This window comes from Strigops habroptila, chromosome W (genome assembly GCF_004027225.2).
Source record: "Strigops habroptila isolate Jane chromosome W, bStrHab1.2.pri, whole genome shotgun sequence".
NCBI classification, from domain to species: domain Eukaryota; kingdom Metazoa; phylum Chordata; class Aves; order Psittaciformes; family Psittacidae; genus Strigops; species Strigops habroptila.
In genome coordinates, this window is record NC_044301.2 from 34190623 (window position 1) to 34208674 (window position 18052).

Below are 18052 nucleotides of genomic sequence, written 5' to 3' on the forward strand. Positions count from 1 at the left end.
CAGGGCAGCAACCCCCGACTGCAACAGCCTCCCCGACCTGGGCGTCGCAGAACTCCACCACCACATTCTCCCTGCTCCAGCCCGCCGCCATCTTGGGTCGCCCCACTACGGGCGGGGCCAGCGGCAGCGCGCCTGCGCACAGCGGGGCGCCGCGCGGGGGATGACGGGAAATGTAGTCCTACCGCGCTCAGTACCCACATACACACGCAGCCCCGGTGCACCGGGGGTAGTGCGTCCACCTCTCGGTGGGGCCTCATGGCGCGCGCGGCTCTAGCGCGGCCCGGCCTCCCTGTAGCGCCTCGCTATGGCGGCTTCCGCTTGGTTACGGCCCCGCTGCAGGCCCGCAGGATGCATGGGGTCGAGGGCTGTGCTCCGTGGAGCAGTGCCCACCCGGGGCGCGGTGTCTCTATGACCCGTGTGGCCGCGGCAGCGAGCGCAGGCCCAAGCGGCGGAGGCCGACAGCAGCGTAGGGGTTAAGGGCGGCGGGCCGGGGTGGGGGGAGGCGGGAGCATGCGTGTTACCGGCCTCTATTGTCCCCGGCGCGGCGCCGAGCACCCAGGTGGCTGGCGGCGGTTGGCAGCGAGGGCGCAGGGCCCCGCTCCGCTAGGCACGGCCTCGCTGCCACATGGGCCACAGCTGATTGTCGCCCGGCTGCTCGGCCGCGCCCCGGGCAGGAGCGAGGCGGGTGGAGCGACCCGGCCGGCGTCCACACACATCACCCTTCCCTCGCCGTCTCGGTCTCCCCTTCCTCCCCTACGCGGCCCCGGAGCCCTCGGCGGTCCCTGCCGGGGGTGACGACGGCGACGACGGCGGCGGCCTCGGAGCGCCCTCGCCCCTGCGGGCCCGGCGCGGGGAGGATGCCTGGGGCGGGGATGGGTTTTCGCCCGTAGTTCCCCGCGCCTCCCTCGCTTCCTTCCGCCCCCTCTCGCCTCCCGGGGGTGGCGCGGCCCCGTTCCCCGCGGGGGGCTGTCGCTCGGCTTCCTCCGGCCCTGCGGCGCCCATATGGGGGGTAAGCAGAGCACGGCGGCCCGTTCGCGGGGCCCCTTCCCGGGGGTGTCGACGGATGACAGCGCCGTGCCGCCGCCGGGAGGAGGTGGGGGGCCGCCCCCCTTCGGCCATTACCGGCCGGGCGGCGGCGGCGCCGCCATGGGGCTGCGCAGCCGCTCCGTCAGCTCGGTGGCCGGTATGGGCATGGACCCCGCGGCGGCCGGCGCCGTCCCCTTCGGGCTGTACGCGGCGGCGGCGGGGGAGGCCGAGCGGGCTCCGGGCGGCGGCGGCGGTCCGGGCTCCGACTCCATGTACGCCCATGGCAACGGTTACCAGGAAACGGGAGGCGGTCACCATAGAGACGGGATGCTGTACCTGGGCGCCAGGGCCTCGCTGGCCGACGCGCTGCCCCTCCACATCGCACCGCGGTGGTTCAGCTCGCACAGTGGTGAGTGCCTGCTCCCCGGAGCCTCCCTACGGCTTCCTCTCCTTCAGTGGGTGCCCGGGTGTGGCACTGGGCACAGTTCGCCTGGGACCAGGGTGGGGGAGGGGGGCTGCCCCCGTTTTGGCTGGCTGGTCAACCCCCCTTGTGCTAAGCCTGAAGGAAGGACCCTCATCCCCTCCCTGGTGCTGGGGATGGTGTCTGTCAAGGTCGAGGGAGGAGGCTTTCTGGAAGGGATGTGGCTTGGCTCTGGGATGTGAAGCAGTGCATATGGCACACACACATCCCCCCCACTTCGACCTGGAGGAAAGTGGTCTGAGGGTGCTGTAGCTTGAGCACTGGGTTTTGAAGACCAGGCTGAGCTCCTCATGCTTCTTCTGAAAGTGTTTGGGGGGTGTCAGTCAGGTGTAGTGGTTCCTACACCTTAGAAGCTGGGAAAGGGGTAGAGGAAGCCTTTGAAAGTGAGGTGTGGGATTTTCCCCCCCCCCCCCTTTTTTTTTTTCATCTGATAAAGGGCCAGGGAGAGGCCAAAGCGGGTTTTCTCATTGAAGCCAGCTGGCACCATTGTGGTGCTGTGGAGGAAGCAGAGGAGGAACTGCCTGCCTCTTTAGTGGGGCTGGGGAGCTTGCAGGAAACGTGTCAGGCCAAGGGAGGGGTAAGGTTGTCCCCATCTTCATCCTCCAGGCTGGACCCTTCCATGGGTCCTGGTGTCTGGAGAAGGAGCTCTGGCTGTGAGTAGGGCTGTGTCACTGACCTAGTTTTGGCTGGGTACAGGGAGCAAGGTGGGAGGTCCTCCCTTCCCCTCCTGGCTAGAAGGGAAGTCATTTCAGGGATGTCTCCTTGTGTTTCCTGGAATAGCCTGGGATTTCTCTCCCACCCATCCCATTTGCAAATGCTGTAAGTATTCTCTTTGCATGACATGGTCTGGGAATTTCATAATACGCCTTGGGACAATGCCTCATTTTCAGGAAGGCTGGAAACTGAACCAGTGGACAAGAACAAAGTGCAAAATGAGGCTTGTGGGGGCCCATTTTCCTCCTTCCATCTTGGGATTTTTCCCCATTACCCAGTCTCCAGAGGCTGCTCTTCTCAGTTAGATGAAAGCTCTATGTCTTGCATCGCATCTTCAATGGCAGAACACCCCGGGCCCTATTCCTATTGATCTGGATAAACCGTGTGCTTGCAGTCCTTCCTGGCAGATGAAGAGGGCTGGCTGGCATGTGAAACCAAGTGCTTCTGCAAACTTTCTTGCTCTGTGACCTTGTGCAGACTGTGCTGCTGCTCTGGGTTTTAAACACAGAAAGAAACTAAGGCACAGCATCCTTGCAGGTATTTCACAAGCCTCTGTGTGAACGAGTGCCATGGGGCCTTCTGCTATGCCTGGTGCTGGAGCGAGGAGGGTTTTGTTACAGAAACACCCTGGAGCTAATCTGCACGTAGAGGTGGTCATTTAGAGAGTATCAGTTACATTAAATGATAGTTCTCAAGCTGCAATGCTGAGAGGCAAAGACCTGCTCATAAAAATAAACCAGCTGCAAAATGGAGTAAGCTTTTTCTGACAACTCGAGTTAGTGCAATGCTGCTAAGTTAAAGCCAATGCCCTTGGAAGATTGCAGCACAAGCTGTGGGAAGTGCTGCAGGAACTGGGTTTCTCTGGTGCCTCTTGAGGCTCTCTGAGAGTGTTTGAGCTGTGCTGAAGCAGCAGTGAGCAGCCTTGGGCAGCCTGTTCCAGTGCCTCACCACTCACTGTAAAGAATTTCTTCCTTATATCTAACCTAAATCTCCTGTTTAAGTCTGAATCCATTACCCCTTGTCCTATCACTACAGTCCTTGATGAAGAGTCCCTCCCCAGCATCCTTGTAGGCCCCCTTCAGATACTGGAAGGCTGCTATGAGGTCTCCACGCAGCCTTCTCTTTTCCAGGCTGAACAGCCCCAACTCTCTCAGCCTGTTTTGAGGGATCATTTGGAAGCGGCCCTGATGACTCCCCAGGCTGGTGATATTCAGCTATTGGACTCCTTGGGTCTGGAGGGGTTGCTCTTCTGCTTCAGCCTTCTTCGAGCCAGCTGCAGGGCAGCATACACCCAGGGCAAGAGGCAGCATCTACCTTGGAAGAACAAAGTACTGAATACCAGAAGATGGGAGACTGGAAGGCATACCAGGCCTGCAGCCTGATGAAGTTTAAGTGTGTCAACATTGGTGGTGTGTGTGAGGAGCTGGCGGTGGTTATCTCCAGTCTCCGCAGGGAGAGCTGTGCTGCCTTGACTCCAGTGCCCTCTGAAATCTCTTGTCTGCCTTGCCCAGGAGCCAGGTACTAATTGCTGTTCATGCTAAAAGCTTGGCTGGGCATGCTCCTCTCTTAAACCTGTGCTTAAATCAGCGTAGGGGAGCTGGGTGCCCTCTCCCCCCTCCACACACGTGTATTCCAGAGATGCTGAGAGGGATGCTCTCATGTTCCTTGGGCTGACCCACTTCCCAGGCAGGATTGTCTTCCCAGCCCATGATGTAAGTTTGTCCCATGCTGGTTTGTTTTGCTGTTTGTTCTGGTGACTGGAATAACTGTAAAAGCTTCTCTTATTTATTAATGTGCTCTTAGGGCTCCTGTGCTCCCTCTCTCTTGTTTGCTGGCTGGAGGATCAATCAGCTGCAGACATCTTTGGTGGAGGAGTGGTACCCAGGCTGGCACTGGGCCAAGGGAGCTGCAGAGAGTCACGGGGAAAATGCTGCTAAATGCTGCAAATTAATTTCAAGAGAAACGCAGGGAGGGAGAAAAAAACACTTTGGAGGAGGGAAAAAAAAAAGCCTTTTTTTCCTCCCATGTAATCTCCGTGTGACAAATCAGACAAGCAGCAAAGAGCTCTTTAAATGAATTCCCTCTGCAGGGACCGGTTCTGTGGCACCCCAGCCAGCTGGTGGGCAACCACAAGGCATGTCTCATTGCCTCTGTTGCTGGTACACCAGATGTGCTGAATACTTGGCTTTGAGTAAATGTGACCTGGCTTTCTCCTGGTTCCCTTGAAAATTTAAATCAATGATAGGACAAGGGACAATGGATTCAAACTTAAATGGGAGATTCAGGTTGGATATAAGGAAGTTCTTCCCTATGAGGGTGGTGAGGCCCTGGCACAAGTTGCCCAGAGAAGCTGTGGCTGCCCCATCCCTGGCAGTGTTCAAGGCCAGGTTGGACACAGGGGCTTGGAGCAACCTGCTCTAGTGGAAGGTGTCCCTGCCTGTGGCAGGGGGTTGGAACTGGATGAGCTTTAAGGTCCCTTCCGACCCAAACCAGTCTGGGATTCTATGATTTATATGAGTGATGCTGTAAAGCAGCAGGCCCTGATGCAGAGCATTTTGCCCGCCTGCTCCAGTGTGGCTGTACATCAGGACACAACAAGCTTCTGTCTGTGGAGGTAGACCCATTTTTTCTTGCAGATAGAGCAGGAGTGGTTAAAGTTGGGCTTTAGATGTCTCACCCACACCAGTCCCACCAGGCAGGTTTCAAATGTGGGTGAACCCACTCGAGGTTTGGGTCTCCCCACCTGGGAATGCTCCTGTTTTTCTCTTGCAGGTGCTGCTTTGGCCAAACTCTTTCCTTGGTGCTTTCTGGTGGGAGGCCATCAGGAGGTGCAGCTGCAGGAAGCTCTGCTGGCCTGGGACCTCTTCTTGTGCCGCTGCACAGCATTTCCCATGGGCAGAGCCCAGCTGTTGGCGGGTTTCCTGCCCTGCCCTGCCCTGCCAGGATGCGAGCAGAGGAGGGGAGTGGGGGCAGGGATGGTGCCTCACTGTTGGAGAGGCTGCAGTGCACCTCCGAGGTGGAGCTGACTCCTCTTCCCCTCCTTCCGTACAGAGCTGAGCTGCTCCGGCTGGTGTCAACAGCAGGTTGGGGAAGTTCCTGGCTCTCTGCGCTCATGCACACTCGTGCAGCTGTGGGCCTCCCATCAGCAGTGCAGAAATGAGACCATGCACCTTGTGCAACGGTCTGGTGGTGCTTTGTAGAGGAGCAGAGAGATGCAGTGGAAATACTTACCCTTTTGCTAGTTTTAACAGAAATTCCCCAGGGCTGTATATTCCCAGTGAGCCCCCTCGGCTCGTTGAGGCTGGGTTGAGTTATAGCCATGGTTCCTGAGAGACTGTCACCTACCAGGCACAGAAATGGGGATGGGATGGATCCTGGTGAGGGAAGCACAATGGGACAGATGAAGAATTGCTCTGAAAGCTGCTCAGAGCTGTTTCCTGGCCCTAGCAGGTAGGACTGCGTGACAACAGTGGGTATTTTTAGAGGCCAGTTGCCTGCAATGCAAGAGAAGGAAAGCAGCAGGCAGGCAGGAGAACTAAGTGATGCTTCCCCTGTCCTGCATCCCTGCCCAGCATTTTATTTTCTGGGGCTGCTGGCTTTAAGGAGTTTCCACATCCTCTGTGCCTCTTTGCTTGTTGCTGCCTCAAAAGGCAGCTGGCTTCATTTTCCCCTTGGCTTTCTCCATGTTTTTTCTGATCGCGGCTCAGCAGCTCAGTGGTGGTGTCGGGGGCTCTATTCATTGCATTGCAGCTTGGTGTGGTGGGCGTTTGGGGGATTGGATTTTTTGGAGAAGTCTTTGTCACCAGTGAGGGAAAACCCACAGTTCCTCCTGCAGCCAGGGTAATTGCAGTAATCCATTTGGGAGCTCTCCCTACATGGCAATGGAGCTGCGTTTCATCAGCAGTGCTGCAAAGGAATTGGATTCACCTTTCAATCCATCCATCCATCCAAGGCCTGTACATCCGTGGCTGGGGAAAATGAAGGGGGAGAGTTGATGGCTTAAATTAATGTCCGCAGGGAGGTCAAGTCAGTGTGGACTGAGGTCAGTTTTGGGGCCTGACGTCTGTTAAGCTGGTGCTGAGCAGGATGGGGTGAGGCTGAGCACCCTGCCTGAGCTGCCTTGGCATTCCAGGTTATCCCTACCCAGATCTTGCTGCTTTGAGCTGTTGTCCATCTGCTTATTTATTGCAATGTTGATTTCATAGCCCTTGAAGTCTGCTGTTTGCCTGGATCTTACCCTTCCAAGGGTGGTTGTAGACACCTTTGATTTCTTTTTGCTTACCGTATGAAGCAGACAGCACCCTGTGGCCGGTTCTGGGTGAGTGTTTCACGGGGAACTCTGCTTCCCAAGGCCCTGCCCAGCTTTGGAAGTGGAGGTACACTGTGCTCCCCTGGGTGTTGCATTGGTAGTTTTCCTTTCTCCTGGGGAAGAGAGGGCTTGAAATCCCACAGCTGGGATTTTTGTCACCTGCAGCCCCACTGTTTCCCTCCTGCTCCCAACAGCTGCTGGCTGCGGGACAGCTCAGCCCTTCCTGTGTTTGAGGGTGGCATGTGTTGAAGTGAAGGGGGGAGGCAGGAGCAGAGGAGATGGGACAGCCAGGCAGGGTTGTTCCTGCCTGTGGCATGGTGTGCAGCCCATCCTGCCTCCACTAGCAGGATCTGGCATGGGTGTACATCTGTGGCTGGAGAAGGGGAGCTCATGTTGACTGTCTGGGCAGTTTGGTGCTGTTGAGCATCCCTCCCCTCCTGTACCATGCACGGGAGAGGTATGTGATCATTCTGCAGGTCTGCACCCCACCTTTTTCCTTCCTGCTGTCCTGGTAGCTGGGAGCATTCACTGGGCATCCCTTAGCAATTCCAGACCCTCCTGTGGAGCAGGGAGATGCTCTCTGCCATGCATCTCTTCCTACCATGCCAGGGGCAGCTGAGGTTAGGGCTTGCTCTGCAGTGTGCTCCCACCTAGGGCTTTTTCCCAATGGTGTCTTTCTGCAGAAAGAAACAGTGTTAGCTGGCCACGGGTGTTTCCCAGCCATGTGCTGCCTGTGGCTGTAGCTCTGTGTGCATTTTGTCTCTGCTGCCTGCTACTTAAGAATTGCCCTTTCTCTACCCTGAAAAGCAGTGTCTTGTGCTTCCCACACACCTCAGGGGCTGGGGGTCTTGCACTAATGAAAACCAATTGCCCCAGTAACTCCTGCCAACATGGCCCAGGCATGAAGTGCCATGGAAGACCCTCCACCATGGAGGTGCTGCCATGGGATGCCCAGGGAGGAGGTGTCTCAGGAGCCAGATGGGATTGCTTCCCAGCAGGAGGGGGTACATGGGTGAGATCAGTGCTGTGCTCTGCTCCCTCTGCCAGCATCACAAAGGCGGGACATGTCATCATGTCTCTCCGGAGTATCCCTTCATCCTCCCCAGTGAGACCAGCTGAAGCTGAGGCATGATGGAGCCTCGGCACCATCAAGGCACGAGTGTTTTGTTTTGGAAAAACCCGAGGTTCAGGAGGGAGGGAGCTAGGGAGCTGCTGTGTCACCCCACAGCCTCAGATCCAGTTGCATTTGGGAGTAGCTCAGGTCAGGCTTTTGCACTTGAGCCTTTCAGAAAGCAGGAGTTCCTCTGGCAGCTTGGCAGCAGCTGGAGCCCACAGCAGGGACTCCGTGGGTGCCTCCCAACGATGGCTTAGGAGTGACTCACACCTGGTCCCCGTGTGACATTTCCTTGCTGCTCCCTCCCAGCCAAAGCATCCCAACTCTCCCTTTCAGCTCCGCTTTCCAAGTCTCCACATCCCACTATGCTGCTGGAAGATCCCCTGTGATCCTTCATTTGGGCACCCAGGACCCCCCCCCCCATTGCCCCGTTGGCTCTGTGCATCTTGCGGATGATTGCTGCCTGCAGCAGGGCTTGCGGTTGGGCTTCCTCCTTCATGCAAGAGTCAGGAGGGAAGAAGCAGGTGCACAGGTAAACTCTTTGAAAATTCCCAGGTGTGCCTACAGGATTCCTCTCCTCTTTGGGCAGTGAATTTGAAACCCGGAGCCTCCCTCGAGAGGTAGGGAAGTAGTACCAGGACATCCCTGCTGCTCTTGTGTGCCATGAGATGGCCTCAGGCTGATTTTGTGACTAGCAGGAGCCCTGAATAAGCTTGAAACTCAGTAAATTCAAGCCCTGCAGCCCAATGTCAGGAGTCTAAAGTGTTAATGCCTTTGCTGGGCTGTCGCCTGGGTCCCCTCTGCTTAACTTTGCTGTTCTCTGGGATGCTAAAATTAGCTTTGGGCTACATACTCTTCCTTATGAAGCCTGTTCCCAGCAACTGGGGGAGTATTTCTGCAGTAAAGTAGGACTGGCAGGCAGGGTAAGGTTGCCTTTCTCATCCAGGTCTGGAGGAACTGATTCTGCAGCATAGCCTGGGCTATAGGAGGGAGATGCTCCCTACCTGTAGCATAGGTACCTGTCCTGGGTTCAGCTGTCCACACTACAGGCCATGCTGGAGGTATCTTGGAAGGCTTTGGTGTGTCCATCTGCCGAGGCTCAATGGCTTTGGGTGCTCTGGAGCAAATGTCCCTGTGGGGTTCCCTCACTTGCGTCTCCTGCCCCTTCCCAACGCTCTGGCTTTCCTCAGCCCCAGTATTACAATCTGTTCTTCTTCCTGTCCTCCCCCCACCCCCATAAGAAACCAGCTGGCTAAAAAAAAATACAATACAATAAAATATCTGCCTCCTGGCTTGCAGCAAGGCAACCCTGGGCTGCTGCAATGTGATGCCACCCAGCCCCTCCACTCAGAGTCCTGTGTCCCTCTGGCCCCGCATCCCAGCTGGAACACTGATGCCTTTTTCTTGCTGCTGCATCTCCTTTTTGTGGCTTGAGTTGGGTGGGAGGGGGCAGAGGCATCTCCAAAACCTCAAGTGTTAGGGTGGTGCTGGCCTTGGCCAGCTTCATGGTCCATGGCATGTCCCTGCTGCTCTTGGCTGGTGTGTGGCCAACCTGGTGGCAAACACCTGCAGCATGGGGACTTTGCCAGGAGCCACTGCGAGTCAGGGACAGCTTTTCTTAGACACTGCAAAACCTTGCCTTGCACAGAAGCAGCTTCTTTTTGGGGTGCTACTTCACATTACAAACATTTATTTTCTCCTGGCTCAGCAAGCTGGACTGACTCCATCAGCAAGGAAATGGTGGGGTGGAACAGGGATGGACCATTGCCAAGGCCCATTTGGCTTCTTTCCAAGCTCTGCCATCCAGGGATGTCCCATCCCAGCCACGTCCCTGCTGCCTGGCTGATCATTTGGGGCTGGCCCACTGGCATCTCCCAGCCCTGCCTCCCATCCCCAGGAAGGTGGGATGTTTGTTTCCACCCTGGAGCCATCCTTTATGCTCTCCCACCTTCCTCCAGACTTGAATTGGGAGAAAGGACACTCGTAGGGCCCTTTTTCAGAGCTAGCAAATGAGGCCGCTTAAGTGCTTTACTCCTTCCTGCCTATATGTCCCTGCTCGTGTCAACCCTTGTGCTGCACAATAGCCCAGCACTGTCACTGCATTCACCTGGTGCCCTGGGCCGCGGAGCCATGTTGGGCTTTGGCTCCTGCATCTGCCCATGCAGCTGATGCTGCTTCCTTCTGCAAGGGGAGGTGGGTTTGGGCCTGATTCTTCTGGGTGCCCTGGCCTCCAGGCACTCAATGCAAGCGCTTTGCTGGCAGAGGGAGCATAGTCCTTGGTGTGACCGTGAGCTGCCTCCTGACCCCATTGCAAGGCAGCATCACCAGCTGCATTGCTCGGAGGCTGATAGAGCATCACTTCCATGGTGGGTGATGCTCTCAGAAGAGGACACCCATGGAGGTCCTCAGCTACCAGGTCCCTGAGGTGCCCAAGTGCTGGAGATGTGCTCTGTGCACCCCATGTGCCATCTCCCAGTGTGCTGTCCTGTAACAGTCATATTTTAGAAAAATGAGGAGTGAATTCATTTTCCAGGAAATGTCAGGTCTGAATATCTTGGCTTTGCAGGTTTCCTTCACTTGGCTGGTGAGGAGGACAACTCCTCCATGATCCTTCCTGGGGCTGTGCTGGAGCTCATGATGGGTAAAGGAAGGGGAGGACTCAGAGTCCCTTTACCTCACCCAACCCCACATGCTTCTCTGCTTCAGATTGACCAACTGGGCCCATAGATAGGGTCTTTTAGCCTTTCCATCCTTTTCGATCACTAGCATATTTTTTTTTAAAGATGATCCATCTCTTCCAGCTTCCACCTGATGCCAGTTCAGCTGGCAAGTTCAGGGAAGCTGCAGAAGGAGTTGGGATGCTCTGGGTTTGCTCAGCAAGGAGGAGACACCAGGACCCTGCTTCAACTGCATGCTTGGACCAAATATTCCCTGTGTTCATTTCATGCTTGGACACATCCTCACCTGGTGTAAGCCAGCTCCCTTGGCCAGGGGCCCAGGATGTCCTCTGGACACATGGAGATGCACTGTGCAGCTGAAGTGGACATCAGGCAGCCTGGGGCTTATCCCTGAGTTCCCTGGTGCTCAGGTTGTCCCGTGGGGTGGTGGCACAGAGGGAGGGACTCCTCCTGGGGTAGGCATATTCTGGGGATGCTGCTATACACAGGGCTTCTGGTTTATCCCACTGTGGTAGCGGGGTCCTGGGCAGCTGGGGATGACTTTGGTGAGTGCTACTCTGTATGGGGTGGGTTGCTTGTGCCTGGGCTGCTGCTTCTCCCTGCCTTCAGGGCACATCATCCCCCACCAGCATCTTCTTCCCATTGCTGGAGGTGCCGCGCAGCGGTGAAGCTGCTGCTCCCTGCATTTCAGCCATCTGCTAGTGATAGAGCCAAGGTCTCCTACCGCTGGGGTGATGCCATGTCTCCCAGTGGCCCTGTAGCCTGGAAATAAGCTGTCTGGAGGCACATCAAGCTAGCAGAGGGTTTGGTGAGTGAATGTGGACATGGCATGTGCCTTTCCCTGTGGTCAGGGATGTGCTTGCAGCTCCCGTGGATACCATCTTGCCCATCCCCAAGGGGAGCAGCCGCTTCCACTTGCAGGATGTGGTGTGGTTGACCCTGTTGTAGTGCTTAGTGGCTTCTCTAAGCTGCACAGGTTGCTGTGGGCATTACTTGTAGGCACAAGTGATGGGAATTTCCTGTCCCAGCTGTGTTTGAGATGTTTACAGGTGGGTTGGAAAGGTGTCTTGACCCTACCACCACCACCAAAACCCTGGCAGCCTGTGTGGCAGTGCTTTTGGCACTGTGAGGATTAACTGCGGAGCTTTTTCAGCTTGCATAGGACCTGCTGGAGGTTTTCAGAGGTTCCCAGCTCTGCTTCACCCAGCTCTCTAAAATTAACCATGTAACCTTCCTAAAAATATTCAGAGGGCAGTAGCCCCTGGAGAGCACCAGTGCTGCTTGCTCCCAGCTTCTAGACCAAGCCATCAGAGAGATGAGATCACCTGCTAACCTGTCTCTTGAAGCCCTGGAAAGCTCTTGGCTTTCTCAGTGTCTCCTGCAGGATACGAGAGTCCAGGTCTGGATCTGAACCTGCCTTTCTGGGCCAGCCTGTTTCCCACAGCACCCTCTTCTTCCTCACTTGCTCCTGGTGAGAGCTGGTGCCTGCCTGCACATCTCTGTGACATGCGGTGACATTGCCAGCTTCAGGTTTAACGTGCTGCAGGCAGGAGCATCACCAGCTGCCCAGGGTGCCTTGGGAAGGAGGAAGGGTCCATGGCCTTTCCCTGGAGCATCCCTAAGCCTCCCCATGGATGTGGGAGGCCCAGGCAAGAAGAAATAGCTGGGCCCTTCCTCCCTTTTTTTTTCATGCATGTGGGAGGAGGGTGGAAAGGGCTTGAGGAGGAGGGAGAGAGCCGAATTTTCCATGAGCAGCTGTCAAAATGTAATCTCCTGCATTGCTTGGGCTGGCAGCTTAGCCAGGATAAATTAACAGGGATTTTGGGGAATGTGGAAAATCCCATAGCCTGGAGGAGGGCTGGCCATGTGGGGAGCAGCCCTTTCATCTGCAGGACCAGCTCTGGGCCCCAGCACCTGCCTGAGCCATGGAGGGATGCTCCGAGGTGCTGGGCTCCACTGTTGGGTGTCCCCTGGCCTCACTGGGTTTTCCATCCACAACATTCCCCCAAAGGTCACCCAGAGAAGGGGTGAGGGAGCCCAACCCCCTTCCCTGCCTCCCCTTTCCCAGGCTCCAGTGCCTGCCATGGAGGGGGATGCAAGCAGTTGCTTTTGCAATGCCAAGTATTTGTGCTGACAGTTGGGGTGCAGGGTGCCCCCCTGCCATAGGGGCCTTTCCATGCTGGCTCCTCACTCCTGCTCAGACCCAGGAATTTATGGAATTGCATTTTCACCCCGCTGCTCCATCCTGTGAAATGCAGAGCCAGGAAAGTGTGTGCACTTGGCTCAGCCCCCAGACCCATGCAGCAGCCAGCATCTGTGCCTGGAGCACATCACACATGTACTGGGGTTTGAGCCTGGGCCCCTCCATCTGCACAATGTCCCCATGTCCTTGTCACAGGGCCGTGGTGGTGCTGGGGGTCCCTGTTCCCTGCCAGATGCTCTGGGAGCACTGAGGAGCATGATGGGTGTTCATGCCGGCTATTTATAACTGTGCTAAAGCTACCCCAGCTAGCAAAGAGGCCTGGAGACATGGCAGCAGCGCTCACCAGAGCCTGCAAAGGGCCCTGCTCTTTCCCTGGCTCCTGCTGCTTCATGCCCTGGGCTGGGTGGTCTCATTTGCCCTGGTTGCACGTCTCACTGGATCCCTTTGGATGCTGCTGGAGCCGGTAGATCTGGGGCAGCCATTTAAAATAACACATTGGCACAGAAAAAGGGGGGGGAGGGGGGGGCAGAGAAAACGAGGTCTTCCCGTGTGGTGCACGGGGGATGGTACCTCACCTCTGCAAATGCCTTGTCCTGGCACCAAGCTGGCAGCTGGAACACCTTTCCCAAAGGGAGCCCTTCACAGACACCCCGTGCCAGGGGCTTGCTGCTGGGAACCAGTCCCCAGAGCCTCCCTGGTGCTGGGAGACCATCCTCCTTCAACCAGGATGGGTTCAGCCAGGGACAGGCAGGCTGCCAGGGGAGCTGGGTGACAGGAAAGGTGTCTCACAAGGGGAAGCTAGTTGGGTCTTGTGGGAGGCAGGCTGGGAAGCTATCTGAGCCCACTCTATAAATACACCAGGTGGATAAACACTTGGGAGGAGGAAAAAACTCACCCAACTATTTCAGCTAATGGGCACCACAAGGTATAAATCAGTCAGGAGTAAAATTAGGCTGGAGAGGAAAAGGCAAGTTGGGGCTGCTGCCCATGAAGGCTCCAGCTGCTGGTGTTGCCCTTTCATCTAGGCCTTGGTGCAAATAAGGTTGGACTCACATCAGAGACCCTGTGGCAGGGATGGGTCCCTGCAGTGACACTCTGCTGGAGGGGCTCCTTGTTTTAGCAGGTCCCTTTAGAGCCAGTCCCCCACTATCCATGACACTCATCCTTGCTGTGCCCTCCCTGGGAATAACCACCCTCCAGAGGGGCAGGAGTCGGCATCCCTGTCCTAGGCTTTCATCCAAGGAGCTGGGAAGTAATCTGTATTTATCACTGCTGCTAATGAGAGCAGGTATCCTGTCTGTTTGCACGGCAGAGGTCTGACCTGCCTACCCTTAAAGCCACCCACACTTTCTCCTTTCCAAGAAGCAAAAAATATGCACTTGCCACGTCCACGTGGTGGCAAACAAGAACCTGATTCATCCTTAGATAATTTGTGTACGTTCCTCTCCTTTCCCGAGCAGCCTTTGCATATATATGAAGAAAGCTCAAGCAGCACTGCAGTCAAACCTGATCTGCTTTTAGAAGACAGGTCCTTAAATTACCCTCTCTGCAGGCAGGGAATTGATAGATATTCTGGTGCAAACCCATGGTGGTGGTGGTGGTGGCATGCATGTGTTTAGCTGCGGCAGCTTGAGCCCTACTGCACTGGGCAGTGACAAACTGCGTGGCCTTGAGTTGGCCATGGTGGGACAACAGGAGTCCTGGGTGGGTGACCTGCAGGGCTGGTTGGGGTTTTGCTCCCTAAGAGTTTGGAGTATAGTAAACTTGGGTTTGGGGCAGCCTGGCTTGGTGGCGCTGGGGATGATGCCATGGCAGTCTGTATGGCTCGAGCTTGTGGTGGCACCGGTGGGATACCCTGGCACCAGATGGGCTCTGTCCTCATGCCCAAGCAAGGATGCAGAGCAGATCTGGCCAGCTTCATCCAAGAATCTGAGTCGCCAGGCAGGGCCAAAATCAAGCTGGGACACCAGCCTGTGAGGTCCCCTGCTCCTGGAGCTGGTGGCTGGCATTGGAGGGCTGAGCACCCACCTCACTCCTGCCAAAAGCTGGAGAAAGCAGCAGTGTGGGCTCATGGCTCTGGCCTGCCAGTGCTCTGCTGCAGCCCTACAGCAAAACCTCCTTCCTTGCAGCTTTCCTGGCTTGCTGTGGCAGCAGGGACATCACCATCCAGGCACAGAGACGTGCCCCTGCCCTTGCCAGCTGCGGGTGCTGTGTGCCCCTGGCTGCTCTCACTCTTTAAGGCCTGGCAGCAGCTGGTGGCCACGCGTGCTCTGCCTTGGTACGCTCCCTGTACTCTCTTCACAGCAGGCATGGGGACAACCAGCATGCCCGCTCAGGCAGCTGTCCCTTCTCGGGTGGCTGTCCCCTCTCAGGTGGCTGTCCCCCATGCTGGCACTGCTGGCAGCCAGCACAAGATGAGCAGGTGCCCAGTGGGCACTGCATGGGGTCCGTGCCACCATGCAGGCAGCAGGTGAGGGGCTGCCCGCTGCTGGGATGTGGTGTGGACTCTTCTGTTTCCCTCACTAGGGGCTCTTCTTTCCGTTCTCCCTCCAGGTTTCAAGTGCCCCATTTGCTCCAAATCAGTGGCTTCTGATGAGATGGAAATGCACTTTATCATGTGTCTGAGCAAACCTCGCCTCTCCTACAATGGTAAGAGCCAGGTTCTGCAGGGGACACAGTGTCCTGCTGGCTTGGGATGACTCCAGGCAGGCTGGAGACACCGCAGGCTGCATGGGCAGGCGGTTCAGACGGGCTTGTCAAAGGGCTGTGCTCCAGTGGGATGGTGCAGCTCACGGTCCCTGCTCAGCTCTGCCCTCCTGGCATGGCTCAACCCCGCTGCTTGTGTCTTTGGGACCCTTTGGGACACAGCCCCCTCCCCGTGTTGCAGTGTGCTGTACCAGAGGGACCTGTCCTGGCCAGGTGTCCTGCCTGGGGTAGGGGATGTGTCCTCCTGGGTTGCCCCTCAGAATGGTCGTTGCTTTCCTCCCCTCCTCACTGGCAGTGAAGCTTACTGGGCTGAGCACTGCTCCTGCATCTCCCATCCTCTTGATGCTCACCCCCTACTCAGTGGTGCTTTTTTGGAAGCCAGCCCCATCTCGGCTGCCTCCACAGAGGTGACTGTGGGCTCCCCTCCATCCCGGGAATGGGAATACCTCCACAGTGGACCACGTCTCACTGGTGCCCTCTCCTCTCCTCCCAGATGACGTGCTGACCAAGGACGCTGGCGAGTGTGTGATCTGCCTGGAAGAACTGCTGCAGGGGGACACGATAGCCAGGCTGCCCTGCCTCTGCATCTATCACAAAAGGTACTGTGCAGGGACCAGGGGACACAGCCAGGTGGGTGGCAGGGGGATAGCCGGGGACATCCCGAGGCTCAGCAGCACAGTGGTGACATGCTTTCCTCTCTGCAGCTGTATAGACTCATGGTTTGAAGTGAACAGATCTTGCCCGGAGCATCCTTCTGATTGACCCATCGGGTGTGCTTGCTGATTTCTCTCTAAGGTGAGCCTGCGGTGGGCTGGTCAAATGAGATTTTCCTGTGCTGGGTTTAAATCCTGGGCTGGGAGGGGAGGATGGGGTGGGATGGGGCAGGATGGGCTGGCTGTGGCTCCTAGAATCATAGAATCAACTAGGTTGGAAAAGACCTTTTAAGATCATCAAGTCGAACCATTACCCCAGCGCTGCCAAGTCCACCACTAAACCATATCACTGAGGGCCTCATCTACATAGTTTGTGAACACTTCCAGGGACAGTGATTCCACCACTGCCCTGGGCAGCCTGTTCCAATGCCTGAGCACCCGCTCTGTGAAGAAATTATTCCTAATATCCAATCTAAACCTCCCATGGCGCAACTTGAGGCTGTTACCTCTTGTCCTGCTCCTCACCTGGGATCATCTCTCTCTGCCTTTGCAGGGCACCTTGCTATACCTGCTGTACCTCCTCTCTTCATCCCCCCTGCCCCTCCTGGAGTTTTTGGCTGACTTTAAATTCCTCGAGAAGATGGAAATAAAACTCAGAAACTTGAACCCACTTGGGACAACAGCAATTTTTTTTATTTTTATTTATTATTTTTATTATTTTATTATTTTAATTTGGTTTGTTTGGTTTTTGCCCTTTTTTTGTTTGTTTTTTGTTTTGTATTATATTATTATTATTATTTAAACGATTTAAAATAAAGAACCATCCAGGAGAAGACAAGTGTGAGACCAATGGAGCAACCTGCTCTCCCCTCCACAGTTGCTGGTCACCAGGAGAGCTCTGCCTGCCAGGGAGGCCCCAGGGACACCCTCGGCCAAAACCCTGCCATGATGTTTGGCTTTTCGCCCCAGAACAAAAGGGGAAACTGCTGGGGGAAAACAGCCGGCCAAACGGAGCACACGGCATTCCTCATCGGCAACCTCCCACCCGGACCTGCCCGTGGGCTCTGCTCAGTGTTTTTGCACTGACTCAACAGGAATTTTCTCCTCTTTTCCCATCTCCCTTTTGGAGATCTCCACCCCGGGCCTGGCAGCGTGAGATGGGGACTCTGCCCCATGCTGGGAGCAGGGACACTGCTCCCCCCTGCTGAGCCACAGGGGTCTGTCTATCAAGTGTTTACAATGAGTAACAAAAAAACGAAAAAAAACGAAAAAAAAAGAGAAAATGGTTAAAAAAAGAAAAAAAAAGAAAAAAAACAAAAAAAACCCCAAACCCAGCCACAACTGAAGCTTCGTGTTGACTGTCGCGTTCTTCAATTTGAGCTTTCCTGCCCCAGTGATGTTTACAGACTGGTCACTCTTTAACTCAGCTATAACCACTCAGAGACTGGAGAGCTGCAGCATCCCACCGCCCCTCTGCCACCCCTCGCCGGGCTCCTCTTGCCAAAACTCCTTCCTTGCCATCTCCTTGGAGTCGAACCCTTTTGAGGAGGGGATGGGGAAGGTCCCTGATGGCCTCTCCCCAGCCACCCCTGGTCATGGCAGTGTGTTTGCCAGAGGTGCGAAGACAGAGTCAGTTCCTGGCAGTGACACCCCAGCCCATCCCCATCCCCTCCAGGCACGGTGGGTATGTTTATGTTTGTGAGACCTCCCCTGCTGGTGGCTGTGCCCCCGCAGGAAACCTTTCTGTATTTATATATTAAAAACAAGGGGAAAAAACCCAAAACCTTCAAAGAGTTCAGAGCGGGGGGGGGGGGGGCTTCCTTCATTAGTCAAGGTGTTTTGATATGGTATTAAAACAATGTTCAATAAAATAGTCACTGTAGTTTTATTTCACTGGCTTTCTTGGTGAAACAGAGGGTGCTGGTGCCCCTTCCCCATAGCTACCTTGGTGTGGGGATGGCCAACACAGCCTGGAGAGCTCTCAACCCCACAGCTCTGGGGGAGGGGCTAAAGTGGGACCCCACCAGTCCCCCGACCCTGGGGGTATGCACTGCTTGGGGCAGAGAACCCCTGGGGATGGGTTAGGGGTGTCCTGTCCCCCCCAAAAGACATCACAGCGCATGGAGGCTGCAGGTGCAAAGGGGTTTATTGAGGGTCCCTGACCTAGA

The 18052-nt window shown here is 55.9% G+C and overlaps 1 protein-coding gene across 2 annotated transcripts; it reads left to right on the plus strand.

The window, feature by feature from the left end:
- Nucleotides 1-1002: 1002 nt before the first annotated feature.
- Nucleotides 1003-17680, plus strand: LOC115619149 (E3 ubiquitin-protein ligase ZNRF1-like). 2 transcript variants are annotated; one of them, XM_030511200.1, is made up of 5 exons: nucleotides 1003-1435; nucleotides 15079-15174; nucleotides 15725-15830; nucleotides 15936-16026; nucleotides 16703-17680. In XM_030511200.1, the coding sequence occupies exons 1-4, from the start codon at nucleotides 1003-1005 to the stop codon at nucleotides 15991-15993; spliced, it is 693 nt and encodes a 230-aa protein (XP_030367060.1). In that variant the 3' UTR covers nucleotides 15994-16026; nucleotides 16703-17680. The 2 variants fall into 2 exon arrangements, with proteins under 2 accessions (XP_030367060.1, XP_030367059.1); XM_030511199.1 differs by lacking the exon at nucleotides 16703-17680 and adding an exon at nucleotides 16438-16525.
- Nucleotides 17681-18052: the final 372 nt, after the last annotated feature.